The sequence below is a fragment of the Aulonocara stuartgranti genome (genome assembly GCF_965226115.1).
Source record: "Aulonocara stuartgranti genome assembly, chromosome: 2".
In the NCBI taxonomy this organism is placed as follows: domain Eukaryota; kingdom Metazoa; phylum Chordata; class Actinopteri; order Cichliformes; family Cichlidae; genus Aulonocara; species Aulonocara stuartgranti.
The window spans coordinates 8,578,276-8,589,188 of NC_138940.1; the positions used below are offsets into that span (position 1 = coordinate 8,578,276).

At 36.9% G+C, this 10,913-nt stretch overlaps 2 protein-coding genes across 2 annotated transcripts; one reads left to right on the top strand and one right to left on the bottom strand.

Annotated features, from left to right (window-relative positions):
• The first annotated feature begins 1,254 nt into the window (after window positions 1-1,254).
• Window positions 1,255-3,558, top strand: LOC309715416 (uncharacterized protein). The gene is made up of 3 exons (XM_082548528.1): window positions 1,255-1,575; window positions 1,764-1,826; window positions 2,178-3,558. The coding sequence occupies exons 1-3, from the start codon at window positions 1,474-1,476 to the stop codon at window positions 3,288-3,290; spliced, it is 1,278 nt and encodes a 425-aa protein (XP_082404654.1). The 5' UTR covers window positions 1,255-1,473; the 3' UTR covers window positions 3,291-3,558.
• An 11-nt stretch (window positions 3,559-3,569) lies between these two features.
• LOC309715412 (uncharacterized protein) lies at window positions 3,570-10,516 on the bottom strand. Its single transcript, XM_082548508.1, has 11 exons — window positions 10,194-10,516; window positions 9,943-10,005; window positions 7,673-8,098; window positions 7,406-7,466; window positions 6,691-6,826; window positions 6,373-6,468; window positions 5,853-6,145; window positions 5,339-5,562; window positions 4,852-5,052; window positions 4,548-4,737; window positions 3,570-4,295 (listed from the first exon to the last, which is right to left on the bottom strand). The coding sequence occupies exons 1-11, from the start codon at window positions 10,293-10,295 to the stop codon at window positions 3,988-3,990; spliced, it is 2,100 nt and encodes a 699-aa protein (XP_082404634.1). The 5' UTR covers window positions 10,296-10,516; the 3' UTR covers window positions 3,570-3,987.
• Window positions 10,517-10,913: the final 397 nt, after the last annotated feature.

Below are 10,913 nucleotides of genomic sequence, written 5' to 3' on the forward strand. Positions count from 1 at the left end.
ATCAGGGGGTCCTTTTGTCCCTCTGTGGGGGGACACTCCCACTAGGTTTAAATCTGGGACTCCCCACCATTAGACCTTAGAACTGAAGAAACTTCTCGGATGAGAGGTGAAACGTCTTCAAGCAACTTAAAGAAGTCCAGATGCTTTTCTTTGCAAGCTCCTTTGACTATGATGACCTGGATGACTGAGAACCTTCACAGACATGTTGTGTAGCCTAGCTTTAATGACAAAGTGTCACAACCAAGTGTGTCTTCTTGAAGAAGACTATTGAAAGTTGTAGACACTATAATTTGCAAATCTTGCATAGCCAAATGAGTGTGTCTAAAGCAAGAAGAACAAAGACCTCATTAATAAAAGAAACAAATAACCAAGCTTATCTAAAAGGAACCACTTCCTCTTTCTTGAACTCACTTTAAAGCCACGATTAAATGCAACCAGGCGAGCTGATTAAAATGCCGTGCCATAAACTGCCCTGGGAGCGGCCAACGAGTCTCCCGATTGATCAAAAGTAAATGGATTAATCCACACAGGCCATATTTGTCAGTACTATGCTCCACCCAAAACATTACATCTCCAACCACATCGGCGACGATCAGCGAATAATGTGACCACACGTTCTGTTGCCAAACGGCACTCAAAACAAGTGAGAAAAACAAAGCTTTCAAAGCTTGACATCTTGTTACTGTTAAGTTACTCTTGTTTGTTTGAAGCACCACTGCCTGATAATGCATGCCCAGGATGAGTTATAATAACAATATGTAACAAAAATTTGATTCAGAATTTATGGGGCGCCGTTTGTAAACTGAAACATGCCGAAATTAACAGCAACATTTTTCCACATTTAGCTCTAAATCTTACAAAAACATGTTTTTTCGAGTCATTTTTTACAACATTTAGTAAAATATTTGTAACTTTTCATATTTAAAACAGGATTTTAAATGTTAAATCTAAATGCTAAATGTTAAATCTAAATGTTAAATGTTAAATCTAAATGCTAAATGTTAAATGTAAATATTATATTTAAATGTAAATGTTAAATGTTAAATGTAAATATTATATTTAAATGTAAATGTTAAATGTTAAATGTAAATATTATATATAAATCTAAATGTTAAATGTTAAATGTAAATGTTATATATAAATCTAAATGTTAAATGTTAAATCTAAATATTATATATAAATCTAAATGTTAAATGTTAAATCTAAATGTTAAATGTTAAATCTAAATGTTAAATGTTAAATCTAAATGTTATATATAAATCTAAATGTTAAATGTTAAATCTAAATGTTACGGGAAACTAAATATTTAGCTAATATGCAAATTTATTGTACGGGTCAACGGAAATACCAAAATAAAAGCTTCAAGAAAACCTCCCGCGCTAAAGTGTGCCGGTCGCGGTCAGGTTCTGTGTTTGCGCTCCTCTTACGGTCACTTTTGACTGCTATGAGCTGCTTCGACTATTCCCTACCAGCATGTCCAGCGATTTAGCTGAAAACATTGGAAGAGCCGTTTTGTCGGCCATCCAACGATTCAGCGGTAATGCACCCTCGACCTCACAAACGCCGCAGCACTTGGTAAGTTTATTGTATAGCATTTTGGACGGGTTGATAGCAGTGTTAGCAAAACTAGCAAAGCTAAATTACTTAGCTAGTCCTCAATTATTTCATTTGGTAGGCAGCAGACAGAGATCGAACATCATACAACTCTATTTATTTATTTGGTAGGTAGGTAACAGTCGTTCTTGATGTAAATGTTTCCTTAGGAATCCAGCAATGCACCTGGACCAAGTAGACCTGCCGTCTCCACTGGGATACCATACTGCTCGGTAGGCCTTCTTACACATATCATTTAGCTGACTAATTTCTGTTTTTTCTTTGGTGTAATATGTCACCTTAAATTAAATCCTGTCAAAGTAATGATGCTGATTCTACATACATTTCATCTTCTTAGGGGTCCATCACTAGCAGTGTCACATCACCACCAACAACATTCACAAGTTTTACGTCATATTTTATTACTGTTTTTGCTCTGAAGTGTCTTTTGATTGCTCACTTTCATATTTTAAAACTATTGATAAAATATTACTCTAGCTAATCTGTCACAGTACAATTGCCTCAAATTACCCATCTTTTGTTATAGAATTGTGCTCATTGAGATTTTCTGTGCCGTGTTCTAGGATGGTTACCAAGGAAGGCTTCAGATTTCCAAAGAGGAATTGGAAAATGTTCTTTCCCTGAAAACATCTTTTACTGAAGCTGCATCTATCCTTTCCATCTCCAGGCCCACTCTGTATAAGTTACTGCAAGACTATAATATCTCAGAGTCAAAATTCAATGTAATCAGTGACCATGAGTTAGATCAGATAGTGTCCCAGATAAAAACTGAACATCCAAATGTTGGAGAAGTGATGCTGATGGGTCATCTGCGTTCCAAAAACATAGTGGTTCAAAGATGGCGCGTAAGAAAGTCACTGCGGAGGGTGGACTCGGCTGGTGTTCTATCCAGGAGAAGAACTGCAGTTGCTCGGCGAGTATATTCTGTGCCTCATCCAAATTTCATATGGCACATAGATGGAAATCACAAACTGATTCGTTGGAAGTTTGTTGTTCATGGTGCAATAGATGGATACAGCAGGATGTTGATGTTTCTTCGGTGCTCCAGCAATAATCGAGCTGAGACTGTGAAAGCCCTCTTTACTGCAGCTGTTGGACAATTTGGCAGACCCCTGCATATCAGGACTGATCACGGAGGAGAGAATGCTCAGATTTGGGAGGACATGCGAGCAAGCAGGGGTGAAAGCTCTGTCTTAATGGGAAGTTCTGTGCACAACCAGAGGATTGAGCGTTTCAACCGAGACTTGAACAACAACTGTAGCCGCATTTATGCACCTATATTTTATGAATTGGAATCACTTGGTATCCTAGACTTAGAAAATGCAACAGACCTATTTTGCCTTCATTATGTGTTTCTACCACGAATCAACCGCACTTTGAAGGAATTCAAAGCTGGATATAACAATCACTCTGTTTCCACTGAAGGTAATAGAACTCCCATCCAGCTTTTTGCCTGCGGAACTCATGTGTCTCATCGTCACAACCCAGAACTTTCTACAGCAGAGGTCTCCATACCCTCCTTGTCAAACTCTGAAAGTAGGTTTGTCCCATTAAATGACAGCGATTTACAAGAGCTATATACAAGCATTCACCCTTTTGAAGAAGACAACAATAATGGTAAAACATTGTTTCAACGAACACAGCAGTATATTTTTAACAAACTTGTAAATGTGTGACCTCAACCACAGGATACCAGCGATGTTCTAAAGAGTGATGACACTTAATATTCTTAAATGCTGTACAGCAAATGCAGTTTTTGTACTACTGCAGAAGCCCCTCCCCTCTAGCAGTGATGCCTCCTGCCACATAAGGACTCAGAGTTAATGACTGACAGTGACTCATAGGCTATTCAGAAGGCTACAACCACTTTTAGTTTATGGGTAAAACCAGTTATTCAGATTGAAGTAAAGATCAAATTCACACTGTAATACAGTATAACAGTGAAAATTAACACGGAACAGTCAGTCTTTAAATCAATTCACAAGATTATCTACAGTATTGTTTTAATCATTGTAAAGTTGCAATAGTCTTAATAAATGTTGCTGTTAGATGTCTAAGTAATCCTGGCTTGTTCTACAAAGCATGTTTAGTATACTCTGTGCATAAACTGTTTTGAAGTGTCCTTGTTTAAAAAAGAAAAGCTTAATAAAATTGTATTACACCAGTGACTTTATTGATTTGTCGTTGAAAATACAGAGTTAGCATTTTTATAAATCTATTGAAGCTTTGAAAATTATTACATTTCAACATTAAATGCAGTCAGAATTTATTTCAACTATCTTGTATGAAGCAAAGTTACTTGAAACTACAATTAATGAACAGGATTAGAGTTAACAAACCCACCATTTTAATTTCACTTTTTTTGGAACATGTTTAGATGGTGCTGAATAAAGCTCCATTCATGAGTGCTACTAAGAAGCAGTAATGAAAAGCATCATCATCAGCCATTGTTGTTTCATTCACAAAAAGCTGAAGCTCATTTGCACATGTGTGTGCAATCGGGAGATGTTTGCTTTCATCGTGAATGAATGTTATTTTAGGAGCTGGTTGAAAACCTATGGCTGGAACCTTGCTGCTCCCGGTGGCAAAAGCCAAGATGTGACCAGGCCTCAAAGCCTTCACAAATGCCTCTTCATCCTTGGTAAGAGTCCTTTCTCCAAGTGAGTCTCTCAGCTCTTCATCTAAAAACAAAGAAAAACCACCGTTAACCTGGGGACACTAAAATAGTTAAAGCTTGAGCTAACAACTAAATGATGGCTAATGTTTTTATAAAAAATACAGAGGTTCTGTCTTTGCCTTGCTTGTCAGTTGTAAGCTATCATACATCTTTATTCCTGTTTTGTGTGCGCGCATGTGACATAAAAAGACAAAGTTTTACTTTAGTGTCCCGAATTGTTTCATGGCCAGACTACATTATGTGAATTTCTGCTTACTTTCGACACACTGGAGAAATTCCCGAAATTTGACCACCATCAGCTCCTCTCTAACTCTTCTGTTGCTCCCAAGGACAGAATAGCTTGGCCTGAGAACCCCAGCAATTAAACTGGCTGTCAGATCTTTGTCCTCCCCCGATAGGTCAAGCAGAACACGCAAACTGGGGTTCTCTCTCAGGAGTGATAAAATCTAGACAGAAAAGTTTAAATAATGGTTAAATTCCAGTTTTAAATATAAAAAGTAGCTCACTCTAAATGATTATAAAATAATGACCAATTGATACAGAAAAAATATAAATCTCACTCCATAGTAGGACAAGCCATCAGTTAGTTGATCGAAACAGCTTTGCCGTTGCAGAACTGCAAGGTATAGAGCTGCATTTTTCACAAACAGATCTTTATTGGCCATGGTGACTGTGAGTGGAAGACCTTCAACTTGATATCGCCATGAGTCGCAGCAGCTGACTGCTTCCTCCAAATCATGTTGAGTTGTTGCATTTACAACCTAAATATTTAAGAAAAACACTTTAAATGTTTGTTTTTTACCAGTGTACACAAATACTGCAGATGGTTCATTTTAATTGGACTCGAAACGTTTTTGTTTTGGTTTATTTGGCTGTATTTCACCAATATTTTTTTTTTTTTAACAAAAAGGAAACAAATTGAAAATATAATACATGGAATTGCCTCTAATAACCAAAAGTATATTTATTATATATTATAAAAGAAGACCAGAAGACTTGTGAATATAGGAAATATTACAATATTCTTGTTATAATATTGCAATTCACCTTTTTCAGATTCTCTCTTAACTCAGGGTCACCTATATCATCCGGTGTTAGGTGTACTTGAAGAATGTCTCCTGACACAATGTAGTCTACTACATGTGGAGAGAGAAAGGCAGGTGCTTCTCCACCTTGCACTATTATCGTGGACAACATCCTGCCAATGGTTCGATATACTCCATTTTGCAAGTGTAGGATGTTAAATTTCAGTGTGCATCCATTTGGTGTAGCTGAAAAATAACACACAAAAAAGTATATTCTGTACAGACCCCAAACTGATATCTTGAGATTGACAGACAAAAATGTATTACTTTTTTTTTTTTACTGTTTCAGACACACAGAACATAACAGATTTATTATCTGTAGTCATTTATTAACTTGTTAATGTTCTGTCAAACAATGTTCAGATCAGGTGGTTGTTGCGTTTGTAACATTATAAAAACGAGTGTCGTCAACAAGCCTTTAGGCCTTGAGTAAGTAAGTAAGTTAGTTAGTTAGTTTGACTGTGAAATCCTATTACCTTCAAAAGCACCACTGTCCTGAAAGATGGCCTTCACCAGTAAACGGAAAAACTCCCGCCTTGGCCCCCCAAGGTCAGCAGCATCTTCCTCTGTATCATGTTCATCGCTTGCAAATGTGACATAAAGCATCTCACAGCTTTCTGCAAACTTGGGTCTCTTGAACTGACGCAAAGCAGTCGACCACACATTGGCTCGACTGATATGGAGTTGTCTTGTTCCTGGTGTAATGACTTTCTCACTATGAGCTCTAAGAAGACCTTCAATTTCTTCTTTGCTGAGCTTCTTAAAAGACCTATATAAAAAAGGGACAATGACAAACAGATCTTGGGGAAAAATGGAAATTTGCTGTACATTTGACTCAAGTGCACAGAGTTACAACATATAATTATGTTGTGATAGTCCATATTAAATTAGTCAGAAATGAGCAATTACCTTTGTAATTGTGTAACTGCAAAAAAATGATGCAAGTAAAGATGCAAATAAAATATTCAATTATCAAAGGTTACTTTCAAATCTTACCTTGAAATATGAACTTCACTCTGTCTATCAGACTCTTCTAGGAGGCTACGCTGAATTGCCTCTTCAAGAGCTTCATCTTCCTCCAGAAAAATAGGGCTAAGTAGATAAGAGATATTAGAAATCATAAAACATGTCAGCCTTGAAGAATTTCTCACACTACATCATTAAAAAAAAAAAAAAAAATTAAATGTAAATCCTAAAGTTGCAGTCATTCAGCAAAAAAAAACCCAAACATGCAAATTGGAAACTTGCATCAAAACAATATCCTAAACAACATCTAAAATGAAGGATTTCTTTAACCCCTAGACAACAGCTTACACAAATTCTGCCACATTATATGGAAACATCTGCTGTCCCTCTGCCTGTCCCTCATTTTCACTCTCTTGAATGCAGCTCTCTGTTTCCTGATGCTTGGCCTCACTTTCACCTGGTGTTGTAGACAACGCATGATGCACTGAACAAAGGAAAGAAGGTCAGCATGACTTGCTTCATAATGTTAACAGCCTTTATATATCCTTATATTAGTTTAAGTGAAAGTTGGGCACATATTCCTCCTTGGCTGTAATCACCTGTGATAATTTGTAAACATTAAAATGGTAAATGGACTGTATTTGTATAGCACTTTTACTAGTCCCCCCTAAGGACCCCAAAGCGCTTTACACACCCAGTCATCCACCCATTCACACACTGGTGAAGGCAAGCTACAGTTGTAGCCACAGCTGCCCTGGGGCAGACTGACAGAGGCGAGGCTGCCATATCGCGCCATCGGCCCTTCTGGCCAACACCAGTAGGCGGTAGGTGAAGTGTCTTGCCCAAGGACACAACGACCGAGACTGTCCGAGCCGGGGCTCGAACCGGCAACCTTCCGATTACAAGGCAAACTCCCAACTCTTGAGCCACGATCGCCCCAATCGGACAAATTAACGATGCTCTCATCAAACAAACCCCCCAGGAATTATTACGCACTGCAGTAACAAAATCTAACTGGTCATCGAGCTTAGAACCTCACTAGGTTTTCATTCACATCACATACCTCGTCTTCTCCGGCAGACTGGACTTTCAAAGTCACTATCAGACAGCTCTTCTGGTTCCTCCTGAGGGAAAAGAAAGCATGTTCTACATAAAATCAAATACAGTTGCACCAAATCACTGGTAACACAGAGGCACATGGCTGCACTAAAAACTGTTTACACCTGCTGAAACTGCAATATTAATTAATACAATTAATAAAATAATGTTAAGGGAACAGACTCACTTTTTAGACAATAAATATTTCTGCACTGCAATATAAAATGTTTACCTGTGCAGGTTTTTGTATCCCTGCCATTATATAGAGGCAGGTGGTGGAACAAATCGAGCCAACTTCTTGGCCACCCCAAAGAAAACTGCTAGAAACATTTGGTTTCATTAGTCGTTTACATCCTCTAATTGTACTCAAATACTCAAAAGGGAATGTCTGGCCAGTTGACAGTGCAAATGTTCTTCTGAAGATTGCTGCTATTTCTTCTCTAAGTTGTGCTTCAGACCAGTCAGATGTAAAGGAGATCTTCCCAATAAGGCCATCTTGTGCTAGTTTTGCTCGTGAATCTCCTCTCGGTATGAGAAACGTTGATGTTGAAGACAAGGGCAAGCACACAACATCTTTTGTATAGTGTTTGCAGGTCTTGTTTTTTCTCACAAAATGTGAGCGCGTAGCATGAGCTTGAGGAACTGATGGAAGAGGAACCTGAAATGAATTCAAACACAGATACAGATAGACACCTATGCATTACAATACATCCGTAAGGTTTCTGTTATCTGTTCATTAAAAACAAACAAACAAACTGTAGACTCAGACCATCTTACTATTGTCTACCCATTACACAGAAAACTGAACCTTTTGTATCTTGTAGATTAGCATTTGGTGATTGTTGGTCAAGTTGGTGATTCAGTTCCCAGGTGCTCTAATCTAGAGCTCCCAATGAGTTTATCCGACTATGACTGTGTGCGAATGTTGGACAGAAAAAGTGCTTGTATTAATCTGTGCATGTGAATGGGTAAATGAGATCTGTTGTATAAAGTGCTTTGAGCACTCAATTAGAGTAGCAAAGGCCTGCAATTAGGTCAGTGTGTATTTGGACCCTAACAAGTTTTATTTTGTTGCCCGTTTACTGAAACATATTCCAATCAAAATTATATCATGGACATGATGTGCAGACTAAGCTTTAATTTAGGGTATCCGTATTAAAATGATGATGTCATTACCAATTAAGCAGATAAAAGGCCTGGAATTGATTTGAGACGTAGTGTTTGCATTTTGAAAATTTTACTGTGAACAGACAACATGCGGTCAAAGAGAACATAACAGAAAAAAGAAAATTAAGAAATTAATACAGCCACTACAGTGACCATCAAAACGATGAAAAATATTGACGTAAAATTTATTTTGCGACACCACAGAACAAATGATAGCGTATAATATGAAATGATAGATGTTTTCATATCGTCATATCGAACAGCCCTAATACAGAGGGTTCACTGCAAGGTGCAAGCCACTCATAAGCCTCAAGAATAGAAAGGCTAGAATGGACTTAACAAAAAAAAAAACAAAAAAAAAACCATCTAGTAAAAGCCAGCTAAATTTTGGAAAAACATTCTTTGGACAGATAAAACCAAGATCAACCTCTACCAGAATGATGGCAAGAAAAAAGTATGGAGAAGGGTGGAACGACTCATGATCCAAAGCATACCACATCATCTGTAAAACATGGCAGAGGCAGTGTGATGGTTTGGGCGTGCATGGCTGCCAGTGGCACTGGTAGTGTTTACTGAATATGTGACACGGGACTGAAGCAGCTGAATGTGTTCAGATACATACTTGTCTGCTTAAGTCCAGCTAAAAGTAGTCACATTGATTGGGCAGCATTTAATAATAAAGATGGAAGATGACCCAAAACATACAGTCCAAGCACCCCATGACTTTAATAAAGTAAAGAAATAGAATATTCTTGAATGGCCAAGTCAGTCACTGGATTTTAACCCAATTGAGCATACATTTCAGTTGTTGAAGACTAAATTTAGGACAGAAAGGCCCACAAACAAACAGCAACTGAAAGCCAATGCAGTAAAGGCCTGGCAGAGCCTTAGTAAGGAGGAATGCCAGCATCTGGTGGTGTCCATGACTTCAAGACTTCAGGCTGTCATTGCCAACAAAGGGTTTTGAATAAAGTAATAGAAATTATCATTTTATTTTCAGTTATTTAATTTGTCTAATTACTTTAGAGCCTCTGAAATGATAGGATTGTGTTTACAAATTAATTTTTCCCTCTCACATTTTTATGCATTCATTTAGTCCAACCCACTGAATTAAAACTTAAAGTCTGCACTTCAACTGCATTGGAGTAGTTTCATTTTTAATTCATTCTGGTAATGTACAGAAGCAACATTAGAAAATGTGTCTGTATCCAACTACTTATGAACCTGACTGTATATCAAAACCAGTCAGCTAAGATAAGATAACATACCTTTATTAGTCCCACAAGGGGAAATTTCATGATAAATGAATTAAATGATATGTGTAAGAAGGCCTACCGAGCAGTATGGTATCCCAGTGGAGACGGCAGGTCTACTTGGTCCAGGTGCATTGCTGGATTCCTAAGGAAACATTTACATCAAGAACGACTGTTACCTACCTACCAAATAAATAAATAGAGTTGTATGATGTTCGATCTCTGTCTGCTGCCTACCAAATGAAATAATTGAGGACTAGCTAAGTAATTTAGCTTTGCTAGTTTTGCTAACACTGCTATCAACCCGTCCAAAATGCTATACAATAAACTTACCAAGTGCTGCGGCGTTTGTGAGGTCGAGGGTGCATTACCGCTGAATCGTTGGATGGCCGACAAAACGGCTCTTCCAATGTTTTCAGCTAAATCGCTGGACATGCTGGTAGGGAATAGTCGAAGCAGCTCATGGCAGTCAAAAGTGACCGTAAGAGGAGCGCAAACACAGAACCTGACCGCGACCGGCACACTTTAGCGCGGGAGGTTTTCTTGAAGCTTTTATTTTGGTATTTCCGTTGACCCGTACAATAAATTTGCATATTAGCTAAATATTTAGTTTCCCGTAACATTTAGATTTAACATTTAACATTTAGATTTATATATAACATTTAGATTTAACATTTAACATTTAGATTTATATATAACATTTAGATTTAACATTTAACATTTAGATTTATATATAACATTTAGATTTAACATTTAACATTTAGATTTATATATAACATTTAGATTTAACATTTAACATTTAGATTTATATATAACATTTAGATTTAACATTTAACATTTAGATTTATATATAACATTTAGATTTAACATTTAACATTTAGATTTATATATAATATTTACATTTAACATTTAACATTTACATTTAAATATAATATTTACATTTAACATTTAACATTTACATTTAAATATAATATTTACATTTAACATTTAGCATTTACATTTAACATTTAAAATCCTGTTTTAAATATGAAAAGTTACAAATATTATACTAAA

What these genes read in the sequence shown, in the direction of transcription:
- LOC309715412 (XM_082548508.1), bottom strand. Translation starts at nt 10,295, where the DNA reads ATGTCCAGCGATTTAGCTGAAAACATTGGAAGAGCCGTTTTGTCGGCC. An exon ending in GGATACAAAAACCTGCACAG is followed by an intron (nt 7,467 to 7,672) that starts GTAAACATTTTA and finishes CTTTTCCCTCAG; the next exon opens with GAGGAACCAGAAGAGCTGTC. An exon ending in TAAGAGAGAATCTGAAAAAG is followed by an intron (nt 5,053 to 5,338) that starts GTGAATTGCAAT and finishes TTAAATATTTAG; the next exon opens with GTTGTAAATGCAACAACTCA.
- LOC309715416 (XM_082548528.1), top strand. Translation starts at nt 1,474, where the DNA reads ATGTCCAGCGATTTAGCTGAAAACATTGGAAGAGCCGTTTTGTCGGCC. An exon ending in CACAAACGCCGCAGCACTTG is followed by an intron (nt 1,576 to 1,763) that starts GTAAGTTTATTG and finishes ATGTTTCCTTAG; the next exon opens with GAATCCAGCAATGCACCTGG. An exon ending in CTGGGATACCATACTGCTCG is followed by an intron (nt 1,827 to 2,177) that starts GTAGGCCTTCTT and finishes GCCGTGTTCTAG; the next exon opens with GATGGTTACCAAGGAAGGCT.